The 21,770-nt window shown below is 43.5% G+C and overlaps 1 protein-coding gene across 1 annotated transcript in view; it reads left to right on the top strand.

Moving 5' to 3' along the window:
* LOC112254651 (potassium voltage-gated channel subfamily B member 1-like) overlaps window positions 1-21,415 on the top strand; it is an 87,765-nt gene extending 66,350 nt beyond the window's left edge. Inside the window, exon 3 of the mRNA XM_024427380.2 lies at window positions 18,353-21,415. Coding sequence (XP_024283148.1) covers window positions 18,353-20,236 — 1,884 coding nt within the window. The 3' untranslated portion in view covers window positions 20,237-21,415. The remainder of the gene's footprint in view (window positions 1-18,352) is intronic.
* Window positions 21,416-21,770: the final 355 nt, after the last annotated feature.

Raw genomic sequence — 21,770 nt, forward strand, 5'->3', positions numbered from 1 at the left:
ATCTGAAAAACCGAGGCTACTGAGTCTGCCGATGAGAATATGGTGATTGACAGAGTCGAAAGCCTTGGCAAGGTCAATGAAGACGGCTGCACAGTACTGTCTTTTATCGATGGCGGTTATGATATCGTTTAGTACCTTGAGTGTGGCTGAGGTGCACCCGTGACCGGCTCGGAAACCAGATTGCACAGCGGAGAAGGTACGGTGGGATTCGAGATGGTCAGTGACCTGTTTGTTGACTTGGCTTTCGAAGACCTTAGATAGGCAGGGCAGGATGGATATAGGTCTGTAACAGTTTGGGTCCAGGGTGTCTCCCCCTTTGAAGAGGGGGATGACTGCGGCAGCTTTCAATCCTTGGGGATCTCAGACGATATGAAAGAGAGGTTGAACAGGCTGGTAATAGGGGTTGCGACAATGGCGGCGGATAGTTTCAGAAATAGGGGGTCCAGATTGTCAGGCCCAGCTGATTTGTACGGGTCCAGGTTTTGCAGCTCTTTCAGAACATCTGCTATCTGGATTTGGGTAAAGGAGAACCTGGAGAGGCTTGGGCGAGGAGCTGCCGGGGGCGGAGCTGTTGGCCGAGGTTGGAGTAGCCAGGCAGGAGGCATGGCCAGCCGTTGAGAAATGCTTATTGAAGTTTTTGATAATCATGGATTTATCAGTGGTGACCGTGTTACCTAGCCTCAGTGCAGTGGGCAGCTGGGAGGAGGTGCTCTTGTTCTCCATGGACTTCACAGTGTCCCAGAACTTTTTGGAGTTGGAGCTACAGGATGCAAACTTCTGCCTGAAAAAGCTGGCCTTAGCTTTGACTGTGTGTATTGGTTCCGGACTTCCCTGAACAGTTGCATATCACGGGGACTATTCATGCTATTGCAGTCCGCCACAGGATGTTTTTGTGCTGGTCGAGGGCAGTCAGGTCTGGGGTGAACCAAGGACTGTATCTGTTCTTAGTTCTGCATTTTTTGAACGGAGCATGCTTATCTAAAATGGTGAGGAAGTTACTTTTAAAGAATGACCAGGCATCCTCAACTGACGGGATGAGGTCAATGTCCTTCCAGGATACCCGGGCCAGGTCGATTAGAAAGGCCTGCTCACAGAAGTGTTTTAGGGAGCGTTTGACAGTGATGAGGGGTGGTCGTTTGACTGCGGCTCCGTAGCGGATACAGGCAATGAGGCAGTGATCGCTGAGATCCTGGTTGAAGACAGCGGAGGTGTATTTGGAGGGCCAGTTGGTCAGGATGACGTCTATGAGGGTGCCCTTGTTTACAGAGTTAGGGTTGTACCTGGTGGGTTCCTTGATGATTTGTGTGAGATTGAGGGCATCTAGCTTAGATTGTAGGACTGGCGGGGTGTTAAGCATATCCCAGTTTAGGTCACCTAAGCTTGTCAACTCTGTCAGAGTGCTGAAAAATCTAACAGAATGGTTTTGTTTATATTGGGGATTTTCAAACTAATAATTGTCTATATTTTACAAATGTTTGTAATGATCTTTTATTTTCAAAGGCAAAAATGTCTGTTTTGAGTATTTTGTTGTCAACTCCATCACTGATGGCTAACCCCGTTAAAACTCCTTAAGATATATTTTTCAATATTCAGAGATTTTTTTTAAACATGCTTAAACTATTGACGTATTTGCTGTGCTAGATCTAAGGGATAATGTTTGCTTTATAAATGTTTTATTTCTAAATCTAGAAAATAAATGTCAAAATGCTAACGAAATTAGCCCTGGAGCATTATATAGTGCTATAAAATAAAACAAGAAGTTTGGAGATTTGTATTACATATTTTAATAATATTAGAATCAAACAATCAAGGTCTTTAACACTTTTGGACAATACATGTAAAAATGAAATGTATTTTATGGTGTCTGACAGAGTTGACATAAATCCACTTAGTTGCATATTATGAAAAAATGTAAGAATTAAAGGGTTGTTCCAATACGTGGTGTAATAGCTGATACTTTGGTCGATCATATATTTCAAATGTTATTAATATTAAGAAAAGGTAGAGATTGTCCCATCTTTCAAGAATCACTGATTTGTTGATTATATTAGACTTTATTAATATAATGAATAATCCAGGAATGTCACAAGTTAATGGACATGAGAAAATAGCAACTCGACAGAGCGCCAAGGACTACAGTGAACGGCTAAATTACTTCTGGACATGGAGGGTCTGCGGAGCTCCTCCTTACCACTCTATTATTGAAAACAGGAGTATGTGTAGTCAAAGTGGGGGAGATTGCATGTGTGTATGTATTGTACTGAATTTATAGACATGTACTGTGTGTGGTATGCACACAAGTGTACAGGAATGAATGTGTCTATACCTCACTTGAATGAATGTTTGTTGTTTATTGAGTGCGAATATAGACCAGATGTGTTAGCGCAGTGGTTCCCAAACTTTTTATAGTCCCGTACCCCTTCAAACATTCAACCTCCAGCTGTACCCCCTCTAGCACCAGGGTCAGCACACTCTACAATGTTGTTTTTTGCCATCATTGTGAGCCTGCCACACACACACTATACAATACATTTATTAAACATAAGTATGAGTTTTTGTCACAACCCGGCTCTTTATTTAGCCATCTTACATACAGTATAAAACCTTATTTGTTCAGTCTTAAATAAATGTTCAGTCTCAGTCTTAAATCATTTTCCACACACAATCTGTGCCTGTATTTAGTGATCATGCTAGTGAGGGCCAAAAATCCACTCTCTGTACATGGTTGCAAAGGGCATCAGTGTCTTGTTTGCCAAGGCAGGATACGCTGAGCTCAGCCCTATCCAGAAATCTGGCAGTGGCTTCTGATTAAATTCAATTTTCACAGAACCGTTTGTTGCATTTGTGCCATCAGTTCAGATACCAACACATCTTGACCACCAAAGTCCATTTGATGTCATAAAGCTGTCCAGTGCTTAAAAAATATCCTCTCCTGTTGTCCTGGTTTCCAGTGGTTTGCAGAAGAGGATGTCTTCCTTAATTGACCCCCCATAAACGTAACGGACATATACCAGGAGCTGTGCCAGGCCCGCCATGTCTGGTGACTTTTCCAGCTGTAACACATATAATTCATTGGCTTGTATGCGAAGCAATAATTGTTTCAAAACACCTCCAGCCATGTCACTGATGCGTCGTGAAACAGTGTAGATGTAGTACTGCTGGCAGTAGCAGTACTACCAGTACAGCTGGTATGTGTCTCTATGGACACAGGCCTTACTTTTCAATTTTCGAGCAAACGGAATGAGTAGCAGCTTCGTTTGGCTACATACGAACCGTTTGTGGAATTTCCGCGAGAGAGTAACAGTTAATGTTAATGTGATTGGATGTTAATTATTTGACTAGGCTACCTGTATTTTACATTGTGTTGTTATATCGCTGAACACTAGATGGTTTAATTCGATTTTTGGCAGTGAAACGAGGCTACTCAGGTGAGAAAAAAACATCCCGCAAATGTATAGCCCAGTTGGAAAATCTAAATGGTCTGTTTGAAAATGTGAATCACATTTTATTTGAGGTACCCCCAACGGTATTGCGCGTACCTTAGTTTGGGAATAGTTGTATTATTGGATGGCAGTGGATCAGCAGGCTCTGTTACCTCATCATTCACTCCTAATGACTGAAAGTGAGGACATGGAGACCTCCCGTCTCATTTCCTGTTTACGTAAGACTCAGACAACCCTGCGGTTCTTTCACCACTGCCCCGCATGTCCACCTTACAAACACACACACAAACATACCATTATTCAGTCCCCACGGGAATACCTCCCACTACTCAACCCTACTCCTCTCTCACATCACTGCTCTGGCAACCAGACCCATAAGAGTCACCATCCTCTGGGACCCTGCTGAAATCTCCACACACTTCCTCCTCCAGGAAACTCACACGTTTCTGCCTCACTGCCTGCTTCCCTGCCTCAATCAGTCACTTTAAACCCTCTACCCCTGTAGTGTGGAGTTGTCTTTGCTGTAAGTGCCTTGGGTAGACTTCTCTCTGCTGTGAGTCCATGTCCCCGTAATCTCCTCTTTGCCTAGCTGGCTGGCTGAGGCTGGCAGTGCACCGAGACTGGAGTGGGAAGATGTATTATGGGAGAGAGATTAGAGGGGCAGAACAGTCATACTTCAGCTGCTCTTCTATAGTTAGCACACACACACCTGGGGTCAGTTTCAATGCTGTTGTTCCTATTTAGCACACTTCATTAGGCATGCTGCTACAGCCCTGTCTGCTCATCAGGCTACATTAGCCAGAATCTGATGAGCGTGAGTTCCCCTCAAAGGCAGTAGGGGCTGTAAGACGGACACTAGAGCATATGGACGTCACCCTCCCTGGAGTGGATGTTGATTGGGATGTGGAAGTAAAACAAGCCATATGGCATAGTGACCTGGATGTCTTGTGGAGAGCATCCAGCATCCAGCTCAGAGTAGTGTTACATCCAGCATCCAGCTCAGAGTAGTGTTATATACAGCATCCAGCTCAGAGTTATATCTAACATCCAGCTCAGAGTTACATCTAACATCCAGCTCAGAGTAGTGTTACATCTAGCATCCAGCTCAGAGTAGTGCTACATCCAGCATCAAGCTCAGAGTTACATCTAGCATCCATCTCAGAGTAGTGTTATACATCCAGCATCCAGCTCAGAGTTACATCTAGCATCCTGCTCAGAGTAGTGCTACATCCAGCATCCAGCTCAGAGTAGTGTTACATCTAGCATCCAGCTCAGAGTAGTGCTACATCCAGCATCCATCTCAGAGTAGTGTTATACATCCAGCATCCAGCTCAGAATTACATCTGGCCTCCAGCTCAGAGTAGTGTTATATCCAGCATCCAGCTCAGAGTTATATAAAGCATCCATCTCAGAGTTACACTGTGGCGTGTATTCATGGCTGCCAAGGGAAGCCAGGCTTCCCCAAAAATTGACGAAGACATTTTTTTTAAACAAAGTAATTTTTCCTTTGTCTCTCTGTATTTCATAATTTTCCTTCAATTCGAAAAAGGCTAAATGTATCTCACCAGAGAAAGCATGCGAGATAAACGCTCCCCTGTCTCTGTATGTGTAGCCCATCTATCTGATGCTGTCTGGTCAAAAAGAGTATGATATTGATGTGAATCGTAGCATTGAATGTAAGGGAAGCCAGTGAGCATTTGGCCTCCCTTGATAAAAAATATGCAACAATAGCCAATCAGCATTGAGCTAAAAAAAAGTGTCAAGTGATGTGATTTGGCTTCACACCAATCGCATCCCATCAAAGCTAAACGTCATTGACAAACAAAATGGAATCGTTGCATCTCGTTGTGTTGTTGTCCACCGGTGGCTAGCTAGCTAAAATTGGTCCTTTCCTAAATTACCCATGGATGGAGATAGGGTTATGAACTTGTGGTTTTACTTAATTCTCCATACTGGCCAATGATTATAACAATGATTCTCATCAAACCATAAATTCATACATTGTGCCCCTGGCCTGAGAGGATGGAAGTTCAATATGTAGCTAGCTGTAGTTGGCTAATGTTAACTAGCTGGCTCATCGGTGCAGATGAAAAGGAAGTTAGGTTAGCGAGCAAGCATTTTAGTCAGGTAACGTAGGACAACAAAAACGAAAAGCGTGTACTGCATGGAAGAGTCATACACTGAGTATACCAAACATTAGGAACACCTTCCTAATATTGAGTTGCACCCCCCTACAAGGTGTCGAAAGTTCCACACGGATGCTGGCCCATGTTGACTCCAATGTTTCCCACAGTTTTATCAAGTTGGCTGGATGTCGTTTGGGTGGTGGACCATTCTTGATACACACAGGAAACTGTTGAGCATACCCCGTTCAAAGGCACTTAAATCTTTTGTCTTGCCCATTTACCCTCTGAACACTTCTGCGAGCAGGCCTTTCTAATCGACCTGGCCGGGGTATCCTGGAAGGATATTGATCTCATCCCGTCAGTAGAGGATGCCTGGATATTTTTTTAAAATGCCTTCCTAACCATCTTAAATAAACATGTCCCATTCAAGAAATTTAGAACAAGGAAAAGATATAGCCCTTGGTTCTCCCCAGACCTGACTGCCCTTAACCAACACAAAAACATCCTATGGCGTTCTGCATTAGCATCGAACAGCCCCCGTGATATGCAGCTGTTCAGGGAAGCTAGAAACCATTATACACAGGCAGTTAGAAAAGCCAAGGCTAGCTTTTTCAAGCAGAAATTTGCTTCCTGCAACACTAACTCAAAAAGTTCTGGGACACTGTAAAGTCCATGGAGAATAAGAACACCTCCTCCCAGCTGCCCACTGCACTGAAGATAGGAAACACTGTCACCACTGATAAATCCACTATAATTGAGAATTTCAATAAGCATTTTTCTACGGCTGGCCATGCTTTCCACCTGGCTACTCCTACCCCGGTCAACAGCACTGCACCCCCAACAGCAACTCGCCCAAGCCTTCCCCATTTCTCCTTCTCCCAAATCCATTCAGCTGATGTTCTGAAAGAGCTGCAAAATCTGGACCCCTACAAATCAGCCGGGCTAGACAATCTGGATCCTTTCTTTCTAAAATTATCTGCCGAAATTGTTGCCACCCCTATTACTAGCCTGTTCAACCTCTCTTTCGTGTGGTCTGAGATTCCCAAAGATTGGAAAGCAGCTGCGGTCATCCCCCTCTTCAAAGGGGGGGACACTCTTGACCCAAACTGCTACAGACCTATATCTATCCTACCGTGCCTTTCTAAGGTCTTCGAAAGCCAAGTCAACAAACAGATTACCGACCATTTCGAATCTCACCATACCTTCTCTGCTATGCAATCTGGTTTCAGAGCTGGTCATGGGTGCACCTCAGCCACGCTCAAGGTCCTAAACGATATCTTAACCGCCATCGATAAGAAACATTACTGTGCAGCCGTATTCATTGATCTGGCCAAGGCTTTCGACTCTGTCAATCACCACATCCTCATCGGCAGACTCGACAGCCTTGGTTTCTCAAATGATTGCCTCGCCTGGTTCACCAACTACTTCTCTGATAGAGTTCAGTGTGTCAAATCGGAGGGTCTGCTGTCCGGACCTCTGGCAGTCTCTATGGGGGTGCCACAGGGTTCAATTCTTGGACCGACTCTCTTCTCTATATACATCAATGAGGTTGCTCTTGCTGCTGGCGAGTCTCTGATCCACCTCTACGCAGACGACACCATTCTGTATACTTCCGGCCCTTCTTTGGACACTGTGTTAACAACCCTCCAGGCAAGCTTCAATGCCATACAACTCTCCATCCGTGGCCTCCAATTGCTCTTAAATACAAGTAAAACTAAATGCATGCTCTTCAACCGATCACTACCTGCACCTACCCGCCTGTCCAACATCACTACTCTGGACGGCTCTGACTTAGAATACGTGGACAACTACACATACCTAGGTGTCTGGTTAGACTGTAAACTCTCCTTCCAGACCCATATCAAACATCTCCAATCCAAAGTTAAATCTAGAATTGGCTTCCTATTTTGCAACAAAGCATCCTTCACTCATGCTGCCAAACATACCCTTGTAAAACTGACCGTCCTACCAATCCTCAACTTTGGCGATGTCATTTACAAAATAGCCTCCAATACCCTACTCAACAAATTGGATGCAGTCTATCACAGTGCAATCCGTTTTGTCACCAAAGCCCCATATACTACCCACCATTGCGACCTGTACGCTCTCGTTGGCTGGCCCTCGCTTCATACTCGTCGCCAAACCCACTGGCTCCATGTCATCTACAAGACCCTGCTAGGTAAAGTCCCCCCTTATCTCAGCTCGCTGGTCACCATAGCATCTCCCACCCGTAGCACACGCTCCAGCAGGTATATCTCTCTAGTCACCCCCAAAACCAATTCTTTCTTTGGCAGCCTCTCCTTCCAGTTCTCTGCTGCCAATGACTGGAACGAACTACAAAAATCTCTGAAACTGGAAACACTTATCTCCCTCACTAGCTTTAAGCACCAACTGTCAGAGCAGCTCACAGATTACTGCACCTGTACATAGCCCACCTATAATTTAGCCCAAACAACTACCTCTTTCCCAACTGTATTTAATTTTTATTTATTTATTTATTTTGCTCCTTTGCACCCCATTATTTTTATTTCTACCTTGCACATTCTTCCATTGCAAAACTACCATTCCAGTGTTTTACTTGCTATATTGTATTTACTTTGCCACCATGGCCTTTTTTTGCCTTTACCTCCCTTCTCACCTCATTTGCTCACATTGTATATAGACTTGTTTATACTGTATTATTGACTGTATGTTTGTTTAACTCCATGTGTAACTCTGTGTCGTTGTATCTGTCGAACTGCTTTGCTTTATCTTGGCCAGGTCGCAATTGTAAATGAGAACTTGTTCTCAACTTGCCTACCTGGTTAAATAAAGGTAAAATAAATAAATAAATAAAATAGCACACATACACAATCATGTCTCAAGGCTTCATTCTTTAACCTGTCTCCTCCCCTTCATCTACACTGATTGAAGTGTATTTAACAAGTGACATCAATAAGGAATCATAGCTTTCACCTGGATTCACCTGGTCAGTCTATGTCATGGAAAGAGTAGGTGTTCATAATGTTTTGTATACTCAGTGTAGCCTGTTTCAGCATAATGAAAGAGAGAGAGGAGAAGAGAAGAGGATGGCATTGGCATTTCTCTACAAGTAGGGTGAGTCAACATGTTTTCTACTTATGCACGCAAACACACACACACACACACACACACACACACAAATCAGTGCCATGGATAGCCACATGATATTTAGTTTACGTTGATTGGACTAAATCATTTACAAATATTGTTTTTGGAATATTTTAGTTGTCACTGAATTAAACTAAGCATAAGTGATTTGATTAATTATTTATGAATCATATGAATTGAAATAATAAAACATGTATTAAAAAAAATGTTGAAATGTTAAAGTTGAAATGGTGCTGGAATAGTGGAGGTAGGTCCTGTTTTCTTTGCAACTTGCAGTAACTCTCCTGTGTTCTAGATCAATAGTTGTTTAGTAGTCTGAAAATGTCTGAAATAGTAACTTGATTGACCATGCTGTAAATCAGGGCTCTCCAACCCTGTTCCTGGAGAGTAGGTTTTCATTCTAATCCTAATCTATCATACTTGATTCTAATAATTAGCTGGTTGATTGCCTGAACCAGGTTAGTTACAACTGGGGATGGAGCGAAAACCTACAGGCGGGTAGCTCTCAAGGAACAGGGTTGGCTCTGAGATTTAACGATGCTCCTACGAAGGTTTTAATGATGAATTTAACGAGAATAAGACAAAGCCTTTCAGATGCTTTTGGGTAACAGGGCCCTGTTGTCTTTGGTACTTGTAGTGTCAATGGATGCATTTTAATAATTGTTGCACTACTACTCTTAGATTTTTTAAAAATCTTTCATTTAAAATCTGTAGAAACTATGAGACTAGAAAGGTTCAGAACAGAATCATCACAGCACAGTTGAAAAATATATGGCAAATAGCATTCAGAGATAGATGGGAGTGGTTGAGTAGAGCTAAAGAGTGGGACTAAAAATAACAAGATAGCTAATGTAAAAAATACTGTGTCCGTAAAATGTATATAGGTTCAGAACTTTTGTGAAACAGCACAGTTGGAAAATATATGGCAAATAGAAATGAAAACAGGATGGTGTTCAGAGGTAGATGGGAGGGGTTGAGGGCAGCTGAACGATGGGACTAAAAACAAACAAAAGATAACTATTGTAAAATATACCGTGTCTGTAAAATGTATGTAGTACAGTGGGGCAAAAAGGTTTTTAGTCAGACACCAATTGTGCAAGATCTCCCACTTAAAAAGATGAGAGAGGCCTGTAATTTTCATCATAGGTACACTTCAACTATGGCAGACAAAATGAAAAAAAGAAAATCCAGAAAATCACATTGTAGGATTTTTAATGAATTTATTTGCAAATTATGGTGGAAAATAAGTATTTGGAACCTACAAACAAGCAAGATTTCTGTCTCTCACAGACCTGTAACTTCTTCTTTAAGAGGCTCCTCTGTCCTCCACTCGTTACCTGTATTAATGGCACCTGTTTAAACTTGTTATCAGTATAAAAGACACCTGTCCACAACCTCAAACAGTCACACTCCAAACTCCACTATGGCCAAGACCAAAGAGCTGTCAAAGGACACCAGAAACAAAATTGTAGACCTGCACCAGGCTGGGAAGACTGAATCTGCAATAGGTAAGCAGCTTGGTTTGAAGAAATCAACTGTGGGACCAATTATTAGGAAATGGAAGACATACCACTGATAATCTCCCTCGATCTGGGGCTCCACGCAAGATCTCATCCCGTGGGGTCAAAATGATCACAAGAACGGTGAGCAAAAATCCCAGAACTACACAGGGGGACCTAGTGAATGACCTGCAGAGAGCTGGGACCAAAGTAACAAAGCCTACCATCAGTAACACACTACGCCGCCAGGGACTCAAATCCTGCAGTGCCAGGCGTGTCCCCCTGCTTAAGCCAGTACATGTCCAGGCCCGTCTGAAGTTTGCTAGAGAGCATTTGGATGATCCAGAAGAAGATTGGGAGAATGTCATATGGTCAGATGAAACCCAAATATAACTTTTTGGTAAAAACTCAACTCGTCGTGTTTGGAGGACAAAGAATGCTGAGTTACATCCAAAGAACACCATACCTACTGTGAAGCATGGGGGTGGAAACATTATGCTTTGGGGCTGTTTTTCTGCAAAGGGACCAGGACGACTGATCCGTGTAAAGGACAGAATGAATGGGGCCGTGTATCGTGAGATTTTGAGTGAAAACTTCCTTCCATCAGCAAGGGCATTGAAGATGAAACGTGGCTGGGTCTTTCAGCATGACAATGATCCCAAACACACCGCCCGGGCAACGAAGGAGTGGCTTCGTAAGAAGCATTTCAAGGTCCTGGAGTGGCCTAGCCAGTCTCCAGATCTCAACCCCATAGAAAATCTTTGGAGGGAGTTGAAAGTCCGTGTTGCCCAGCAACAGCCCCGAAACATCACTGCTCTAGAGGAGATCTGCATGGAGGAATGGGCCAAAATACCAGCAACAGTGTGTGAAAACCTTGTGAAGACTTACAGAAAACGTTTGACCTCTGTCATTGCCAACAAAGGGTATATATCAAAGTATTGAGAAACTTTTGTTATTGACCAAATACTTATTTTCCACCATAATTTGCAAATAAATTCATTACAAATCCTACAATGTGATTTTCTGGATTTTTTTTCTCATTTTGGTCTGTCATAGTTGAAGTGTACCTATGATTTCAGGCCTCTCTCATCTTTTTAAGTGGGAGAACTTGCACAATTGGTGTCTGACTAAATACTTTTTTGCCCCAAGCTGGAAGTAGAAGCCTAAGTGTTGTTGTCCATTATTTTTCTCCAATAGGGGAGGGGTGGTAGGGTTAGGGGAAAGTAATAAAATATATACATGTTTTTTACACTTGTTGTGCATTGCCTTTGTTATGTTAACTAGTCCTGCTATTTGTTAGCTTATATTGTTTGTTTGCTTGCCATGATGTGCTATGAAGCCATTGATAAATAAAATATCTGGCTTCTGCTTACCATGCCACATGCTACTGCACACGCCTTCTGGCCGTTCATTGTTAACTGCTGCTATATTTATGCATAGCTTTACCCATGTTATATGCTTATTACATTGCTATAGTGTAATTTATTATTGCCATTAACAGCCAATTAATGATGTATGTTCATTGATGTTATTGTCCTTTATTATTTGCACCTTTCTGTGTCTCTTTTTAGGTAAACCATACTCCATACAAAGCCAATCAAGTCTCCATTCAAGACGAATCACATGTCAACAACTGTCAATCATTCCCTGCCATGTATTATCTCCATTACCTGAATCTATAAGACTCTTAAACTGAAAAGCATCTCTGCCTGCTCTTTAACTGAAATCCCACAGTAGATGGTTATCACCATAACCTTCCCCTAATCCTCAATCAGTTACTGTCTTGTAACTGAAGAATATTGTGTGACAAGCTAGGAAGCAAAGTTTTGGTCAGTGTTTCCCTGTGCACCCTTATTAGAGGAGGACATGCAGGAAATGTATAAAAGCACCCATTGTACATGTTCAGGTGAGAGCTTTGTACTGGGAAGATCCTTTGTGTGTACAGGCTGCATGGGGTTGTTGCTGTTGGTTTATTTCTGTGAGCCATTTTGTGGCCATGCTGTCTTGAATAAATATTTTGGGTGTGGTTGATGTTCATTATGTTAAGCCACTGCTATAATGTACTTTTGTTTTCAGTGGGTTTGTTAGGAGAGACTTTGCTGGTTTGAGGTCCAGGCAGTTTATGGTAGCGCCCTCCAATAAGATGACTGTCTTTAAGTAAAGTCAGTTGTATTTCAAAAAGGTGGATTGTTTATGTAAATGCAGTGGTTAACTGTTTATTTTGTATATTCAGAAGTGCAGTGTTATTTGTCACTGTTTTTGGACATCTTATGAACTTGGTCAGCTGAATCTCTGTGAAACCCTGTATTTCAAAAAGCTATCTAGTGGAAGTAATATCTAAGAAGTGATTATGGTCTACTCTTGTTAATGTGTGTTATTTATCTATCTGTGTCAAACAAGCATACCTGATCCTCTAAGATTTAATAAACGTTGCTTGTTCTTTCTCTGCCTCTGTACTGTTTCCCTGTAATGGGCCTAGAACCTCTAATGTTTAGATGTTGCAATTGTAATACACATTTTATACTTTTGCTAAGGTGTTTTATGGTCCGTTGCATTGCTCAGAACTGTTGACCGAACTCAATAGGTGGCCTGTTACTAACCGGTGTCTTATGTTCTGGTTGAGGTGTTCACCTCATTAAACAGTAACTGCCATAGTCTGGTAGTTGTGCCATTTTAGCTAACCTTAGTAGACAGGTGTTACTACAGACACAGCAAACCTTCTTGCCACAGCTCGCATTGATGTGCCATCCTGGGTGAGCTGCACTACCTGAGCCACTTGTGTGGGCTCTAGACTCCGTCTACCACTAGAGTGAAAGCACCGCCAGCATTCAAAAGTGACCAAAACATCAGCCAGGAAGCATAGGAACTGAGAAGTGGTCTGTGGTCACCACCTGCACAACCACTCCTTTATTGCCTATAATTTCCACCTGTTGTCTATTCCATTTGCACAACAGCATGTGACATTTATTGTCAATCAGTGTTGCTTCCTAAGTGGACAGTTTGATTTAACAGAAGTGTGATTGACTTGGAGTTACATTATGTTGTTTAAGTGTTCCCTTTATTTTTTGAGCAGTGTATAATATACTACCATCATGTCTGCAAAAACACTACTGTGAATACTGAAGTGTACTACAGTCATGTCTGCAAAAAACTATAGTGAATACTACAGTAAAGTCGGCAAAAACACTACAGTAAATACTATAGTAGACTATGGTCATGTCTGCTAAAACAGTACAGTCGGCAAAAACAGTATAGTATACTACAGCCATGTCCGCAAAAACACTACAGTAAATATTACAGTATACTACAGTCATGTCCGCAAATAAACTACAGTAATTTTAACTTACTGTATTGGTCATGTAATTAAATGAAGTTCATGATGATCAGCTCAGATACCATACTGTGCCCTTCTCCTTTCATCTCTTCCATTATTAGGTAGAGGGAAGGACCAGCTATAGGTCAGGAGCCTGCTGGTTTTCTGTTCTACCTGATAACCACCTGGTGTCACAGGTCTAAATCAGTCCCTGATTAGAGGGAAACAATGTAAAAAAGCAGTGGAACTGGCTTCGAGGTCCAGAGTTGTGTTTGAGAGCGCTATAGCTACCGACACCATATAGAACAAGGATGGACAACTCCAGTCCTTGGGGGCCTGATTAGTGACACACCCGACTCCAATAATCAACTAATCATGGTTTTCTGTTTATGGATGCAATTAGTTTAATCAGGCGTGTTAGCTATTTGGCTGGGGGAAAAGTATGACACCAATCAGGCCCCCAAGGAATGGAGTTGCCCCTCGCTGATGTAGACAATTGCTGATAATTACTTCATATACTCACCTGATGGCAGAGAGAGGGTGAAGGTCAAAACTTGGTATGTCAAGCCGTGTTAGCTGGGTCTGGCTAGTTTTGATCGATTCTTGGACAGTGTGTACACACACACAGACAGAAACACGCATGCGTGCACGTGTACACACATCTTTGATATGATAGCTAGCTAGCTGTAGCCTTAAGCTCGATACTTGGTGACTTCTAATATAAGCTCCCTGTCTTGTCTGTCAGTAAGCCACCAAAGCATTGAAGGAAGGCAGCTAGCTAGTTAGCTTGACTTGTTGGTGGCCCTTATTACTAACCTGTCGAAAGCTAGCTAGCTGGAGCGATGGTCAGGTAACGTTAGTTAGAGTCTCACAGCTTTTACGTTGACAACTTCTAGCACATGTATTCTGTTGCAGATCCTCATATCCATGCCCACACTGTCTTTGTTCATTACAATAATATCTATCTGCGGCCTACGTTAACTACCCACCGCGCCTACTACAGGCCGCGCCAACTGCCATTGAGGGTACTTGTAACAGTATGATGTCCATTAGCATTACGTCACAACACGCCGTGCCCATTAGCATTACGTCACTACAAGCATTACGTCACTATAAGCATTACGTCACAACACACTAGCTAGCTAGCTACTACACACTAGCTAGCTAGTATTGTTCTAGCTAGCACTCACTGGATGTAACTCTGAGCTGGATACTGGATGTAACTCTGAGCTGGATTCTGAATGCAACTCTGAGCTGGATGCTATCAGGTAGCCTAGCGGTTAAGAGTGTTGGAATCCCCAAGCCAGTAAGGTGGAAAAATCTAACATGGACGTTGATTAAGGCAGCCCCCCGCACCTCTCTGATTGAGAGTGGTTGGTTTAAATGTGGAAGATAGATTTCGGTTGAATGCATTCAGTTGTGCAACTGACTATGTATCCCCTTTCCCTGGATGCAACTCTGAGCTGGATGCTGGATGCAACTCTGAGCTGGATGGTGGATGAAACTCTGAGCTCGATGATGGATGCAACTCTGAGCTGGATGATGGATGCAACTCTGAGCTGGATGATGGATGTAACTCAACTGGTTGCTGAGCTGGATGATGGATGTAACTCTGAGATTGATGCTCTCCCCAAGGCGTCCAGGTTGCACTGACGTCTTTCCGGCTAGTTTTACATCCGCATCTAGTTCAACATCCAGTCACGAACTCCCGTCCAGGTGAGACTCCACTATCCGTGCACATATTCCTGAGTGTCTGAGAGAGAGAGAGATGACATTTTGTAGATGTCATCGGCGATGTCATCTACAAAATAGCTTCCAATACTCTACTCAGCAAACTGGATGCAGTTTATCACAGTGCCATCCGTTTTGTTACTAAAGCACCTTATACCACCCACCACTGCGACCTGTATGCTCTAGTCGGCTGGCCCTCACTACATATTTGTCGCCAGACCCACTGGCTCCAGGTCATCTACAAGTCCATGCTAGGTAAAGCTCCGCCTTCAGCAACAATCGCTGAATTTGGAGACTTTTATCTCTCTCACCAACTTTAAACATCTGCTATCTGAGCAGCTAACCGATCGCTGCAGCTGTACATAGTCCATCGGTAAATAGCCCACCCAATTTACCTACCTCATCCCCATACTGTTTTTATTTATTTACTTTTCTGCTCTTTTACACACTTGTATCTCTACCTGGACATGACCATCTGATCATGTATCACTCCAGTGTTAATCTGCAAAATTGTAATTATTTGCCTACCTCCTCATGCCTTTTGCACACAATGTATATAGACTCTTTTTTTCTTTTTTTCTACTGTGTTATTGACTTGTTTATTGTTTACTCCATGTGTAACTCTGTGTTGTTGTCTTTTCACACTGCTATGCTTTATCTTGACCAGGTCGCAGTTGTAAATGAGAACTTGTTCTCAACTAGCCTACCTGGTTAAATAAAGGTGAAATAAAAATAAAATAAAATAAACAGCTGCCTCTCCTCAAAGGCCCATTTTGGAGCCAGGGCTCGGGAGCCCAGAGCTCTGTGATCCCTAGTACTCTACTCTAATCACACACACTAGCCAGAGAGAAGAGCATGTGAGTGCATGCAGTTCCCATTCACATCACACTGTGCTGCTCGGATTGTAGTTGATATAATTTATCTGGATTCTCAGTGTGTGGGGAGCAGTGCTGGAGCTGGCTCTGTGCCATTACATGTGTAACAGTTTAACTTCAGTCCTTCCCTCGACCCTACCCGGGCTCTAAACGCTATTAGCGCGCACCACCGCTAACTAGCTAGCATTTCACATCGGTTACACATGGTCCATGGTCTGTTTTAACCAATCGTGAGCTCTCTCCATCCCTGCTTTGTAACCCAACACTGAGTATGTTTGTGTGAGAGATAAACATCTAGACTAGACACAGCGAGCAGGTTAGATGAATCTTTCAGTAGGACAAGCAGATATCCCTGTTTTATTTCATGGTAGTATAACACCTTTAAACGTGTTACCGTTCACGTGATATAGTGTGTAATGTGTGAAATTGTGTGGAAAGTTTTAGAAAGTCATTATGAAAAGTCGTTTATGTTTGTCCCACTGGCAGAGTTACAGTATTTCATGTCTTGATGTCAGGCGTAATGTGCACTTAGTCATGTATGAGGTATAGTATGCCTAACAACCAATGTGTGTAGGTTTTTGGTGTGTCAGTTCAATAAACTAGAACCACAAACACTACACAGTATCCTTCTAAACACAATGGAAATATAAGGATACGGTGACATACTGCATATTCAAAAGTTATTTGTCCTTGCAAATATGTAATGTGCAGTTTACACTTGAAACTTGAGTCATTAATGGTGATTGGTTGAGTGAATCTTTCATGGGAGCAAATCCACTTTGGATCTAATGTGTTTGTAGATTTTCATCCATCACTCTGGTCCCTCAGGATCCTGACTAGACGAAGGACATGTTAGGGGTGGCCCTGATTGAGTTTAAACTCGTGTTTGGCCTTTAATTCACTCTCTTTTAACTTGGGCATCAAAATTATGCTGAAACGCTTTAGTCCAGTTTTTCTCTACCTCTCTTTGTCTTTCTTTGTCTCTTTGTCTCCCATAGTCTCTCTTTGTCTCTCTCTCACTCTCTCTCTCAGACTCTCCCTATCTCTCTCTCTCTCTCTCTCTCTCTCTCTCTCTCTCTCTCTCTCTCTCAGCCTCTCCCTAAAGGCCAGGGTGGGTTTGCAGGCACCTCACCTGCCAGGATTAATTAAAGTTAATGAGTGCTGAGCACTGCCAGGGAGTAATCCTGCACTGCACTGACCTGGGACATGGATAGGGACACAGCCTCCACTGTGACCTTGTGTTGGATTGACACACACTGGCTGGTAGAGGAATAATAGGTGTGCCACAAGCAGGGTACACACAGCCCTGAATGCACTCTGTTAATCCACAATACCTTATCCAGATCCTGATGTACTCAGCATGTAGTACTCATCATCCTGTTCCCTGTGACCTTCTTACAGGTCCAAATGCTCTCATCATGCAGTGGAGTCGCAGACTGTGCTGTGAATCCATGTCTCTAGTAGTCTGCTAGTAGTACACTAACTTTGCAAGGTGCTTTGTAGAAGAACGACGACAATAAGTCTGAGGGAGTCAGTCTGAAGGAGAGAGGCAGATGAGGAGGGACTGTAAGGAGGCATAAAGCAGGATAGGAACAAGGGCATACATTTGGCAGGGATATAACACACCACAACTCATAGCTGAAGAGATTGCAGCTGACAGCCAGCTGACAGCCATCACACCCTCCTACTGTGATAGGGAACGCTGGTAATACACACACACTATCTGAGGATCAATGTGCACCCTCATCTCATGGTGTGTGTTCTGTCAATCACAATCCACAGAAAATACAACATTTGGTGGCAAAGAAAGTGGGTTACCAGGGAAACTAGTATTTTGGTTCACGTTTTTAAAAGGAATGGCACTGACATTCTAAACATTATTTTGGTCAGACTTGAATGACCAGGCCATCTAGATTATATTTATCTTTGACATTTTTTTCTCTTTAAAAACCCGCTAGTCCTGATAGGACCGTAGCCTTTTCATTATGTTCAGGAGAAATTAGTCAGAGAGCTAAGTGGGTCATGAATTAATCATATTTTTCAGGCGTCAGCTTTACATAATGACTGTTATTATTTGCTGCAGCCGTACTTAGGATATTTAGAGCATCTTTGAAAGTTGTTTAATCGCATAGTTGGATCCAGACTAAAAGGCCTTGAAATGCTCTGGCATTAATGTTCAACATGTCACTGCACTGAAGTTTGACTGAAACGTGTTGTCTTGGTTGTGTTTCAACAGGTCCTGGCCATCATCTCCATCCTCTTTATCGTGCTGTCAACTATTGCCTTGTCTCTGAACACCCTCCCGGAGCTGCAGGACATAGACGAGTTTGGCCAGGTGACAGATAACCCTCAGCTGGCTCACGTGGAGGCGGTGTGCATCGCCTGGTTCACAATGGAGTATTTGCTCCGCTTCATCTCCTCGCCAAGCAAGTGGAAGTTCTTCAAGGGTCCGCTGAACATCATTGACCTGCTGGCCATCCTGCCCTACTACGTCACCATCTTCCTGACTGAGTCCAATAAGAGTGTTCTACAGTTCCAGAACGTCCGGAGGGTGGTGCAGATCTTCCGAATAATGCGTATTCTGCGTATTCTGAAGCTAGCCAGGCATTCCACAGGGCTCCAGTCTCTGGGCTTCACCCTGAGGAGGAGTTACAACGAGCTGGGCCTGCTCATCCTCTTCTTGGCCATGGGCATCATGATCTTCTCCAGTCTCGTCTTCTTCGCTGAGAAGGACGAAGAGGACACTAAGTTTAAAAGCATCCCGGCCTCCTTCTGGTGGGCCACCATTACTATGACTACGGTGGGGTATGGCGACATATACCCAAAGACTTTATTGGGCAAGATTATTGGGGGTCTGTGCTGCATAGCTGGAGTGTTGGTGATAGCCTTGCCCATCCCCATCATCGTCAACAACTTCTCAGAGTTCTACAAGGAGCAGAAGAGGCAAGAAAAGGCCATCAAGAGGCGGGAGGCCCTGGAGAAAGCCAAGAGAAACGGCAGCATCGTCTCCATGAACATGAAGGAGGCGTTCGCACGTAGTGTCGAGCTCATGGACGTAGTGGTAGAAAATAATGGAGAGAACATGGGGAAGTTGCAGGGCAACCACCTGTCTCCCAGCTACAGGAAAGGGACTCCCAAGCAGACTACCTCAGAGACGGTTTCCGCCAAGTCCCTGGAGCCCAGCTCACCAGACAAAGCCCGTCCTGTAAGCCCTCAGCACCTCAACGCTCAGAAACTGGAGGAGATGTACAACAAGATGGCCAAGACCCAATCTCAACCTAACCTTAACAACAAGGACAAGAGACCTTTATCTAAAGCAGCCAAGAAGAGAGATGAGATAGAGATGGGAAGCATCCCCACGGAGCCTGCCCCAACCACAGATATGAGGAGCATGTCCAGTATTGACAGCTTCATGAGCTGCGCTGCCGACTTCACCGAAAGCGCCCGCTTCTCCCACAGCCCCAGCACCAGTGTACCAGGGAGGGTTAGCGCCAACCCCATGCTTGAGATCACCCTGGAGGATGAGGCCATGGACGGCCCTCACACTGCTACCAAGCTCCCTGGAGGACGAGGCTCTAAGTGCGGCCTCCCTGACAGCCCCCGTGGAATGCGCTTCAGTAACCCTCTCAAGAACCGCTCACTCAAGGTCAACTTCAAAGGTGGAGGCGCGGACCCCTCCTCCTCCTTCTCAGCACAGGGTCCAGGGGGTGGGGCCCTCTCAGATAGCTCCGCCCTCTCTGACCACTCCTTCATGAGTCCTGAGGTGTCTGTCTACACCACTGCCAGCAGCAGGACCCCACCCCATGAGACCCTGATCCCCACAATCTTCACATTCCACGACGCTTCCATTAGTAAGTTCATCGACGCTGACACAGACGAGGAGGAGCACATCCATGATGGCTCAGGCACCAACCCCTCCCAGAGGCTCCTGGGAAAAGCCAGCCCCAAGCTCAGCTCCCATAGCAGCCACCACATTGCAGCCAACCACCTGGAGGGCTCCCAGAGGATGCTGGCTAATAGTGTGTTCCCCTTGGAGGACAGGCCAGGGGGGGGACAGGAGAACCATGTGCTCTCCCGGGTAGAGAGGAGTTGTTCAAACACCAATAATGAGAGCAAGTGAGGCAGGAGGAGGGAAAAGGTAGTATAGAGAGCACCCAAACAGGAGGACATGGTGCAAATACTACAGAGAAATAAAAGAAAACATGAACTCTAACCCATACCAGGAGCTGCACCTCTACTCACTTGAGTAAAAGGCACTGAAAACACATTTGGCGTTTTGTTTTGGTTTGTAACAAATGCCCGATAAGTAGAACTTTTGGGACACAGGAAGGAGCTCACTCTTCCTTCCTTTTCCTGCTACTTGAGTGCATAGACTGTCAGGATGGCAGCAAAATTACTGAAGGCATTGGGAGATGCTACTGTGGGACTGAGAAAGAGAGGGTGCATTGCTGTGTCCAAAGGGGATACACATAACTCTGCAGAATCAGGTCATGCACTGTAGATTTAGCCATTACTGAATCAACATTGTGTTAAGAGAAATTTAGTTTGTTTTCTTCCTCAAAACTGGCCTTAGTTACAGTATATGCGACTGTGTGTATGCATAACATGTGTGCGTGTGCTTGTATGTCTGTGAGTGTATGTTTATGCATGATGATAGGCAGATAAACATACACATACACACACAGGCATACATCATTTTATGTATATTATTTTTCCGTTCTTTTCTAAAAAAAAAAGTAAATAGCATAATTTCTTTGGTCTGTTATTTTGTGATGCTGTCTAAGAGGTGAACTTTCATCCCTGTTGTAATGGTCAGCCATTACAGAGGACACAGCCACTGTCATATCCTGTCTGTTTCCCCATTCCCATCATGCCCTATTCCTGGCATGAGATAGTGAAAAATGTGATGAGTGATAAATATTTTAAATTCTGTACAGTGTATTCGTTGTTGTTTTGTTTGTTTACTGATGTGTTTGTTTTTGATTTTTTGGTGGGGTTTTATGCAGACAGGTGATATTTACACACAGAAAACAGGATAAGCCGGGTTCCTTTATGTTTTAATACTCTCTCAGATGTGTGGTTGTGGTTGGTTGTCATGAATCATATCCAATCACAGTTGCTACTGGGGAGGGGATAAACAGCATCAGCCCATTATTAGCCTGAAAACGTCATCCTAGCACATTTTTGCAAAAAGGTCAAATGTACCTGATGTTTTTCTCAATACATTGCAGTCAATGGGAAAAGATGAGTGTCACAGGGTTGTTGTCTTTCTCAATACATTGCAGTCAATGGGAAATGATGAATGTCACAGGGTTGTTGTCTTTCTCAATACATTGCAGTCAATGGGAAATGATGAATGTCACAGGGTTGTTGTCTTTCTCAATACATTGCAGTCAATGGGAAATGATGAATGTCACAGGGTTGTTGTCTTTCTAAATACATTGCAGTCAATGGGAAATGATGAATGTCACAGGGTTGTCGTCTTTCTCAATACATTGCAGTCAATGGGAAAAGATGAGTGTCACAGTGTTGACATTTATCTCAATACATTTCAGTCAATGGGAAAAAGTTTGTGTCACATGGTTGACGTTTAATTTAATATTGCAGTCAATGGGAAAAAGTTTGTGTCACAGGGTTGACGTTTAATTTAATAT

Source organism: Oncorhynchus tshawytscha, linkage group LG07, assembly GCF_018296145.1.
Source record: "Oncorhynchus tshawytscha isolate Ot180627B linkage group LG07, Otsh_v2.0, whole genome shotgun sequence".
Taxonomy (NCBI): Eukaryota; Metazoa; Chordata; class Actinopteri; order Salmoniformes; family Salmonidae; genus Oncorhynchus; species Oncorhynchus tshawytscha.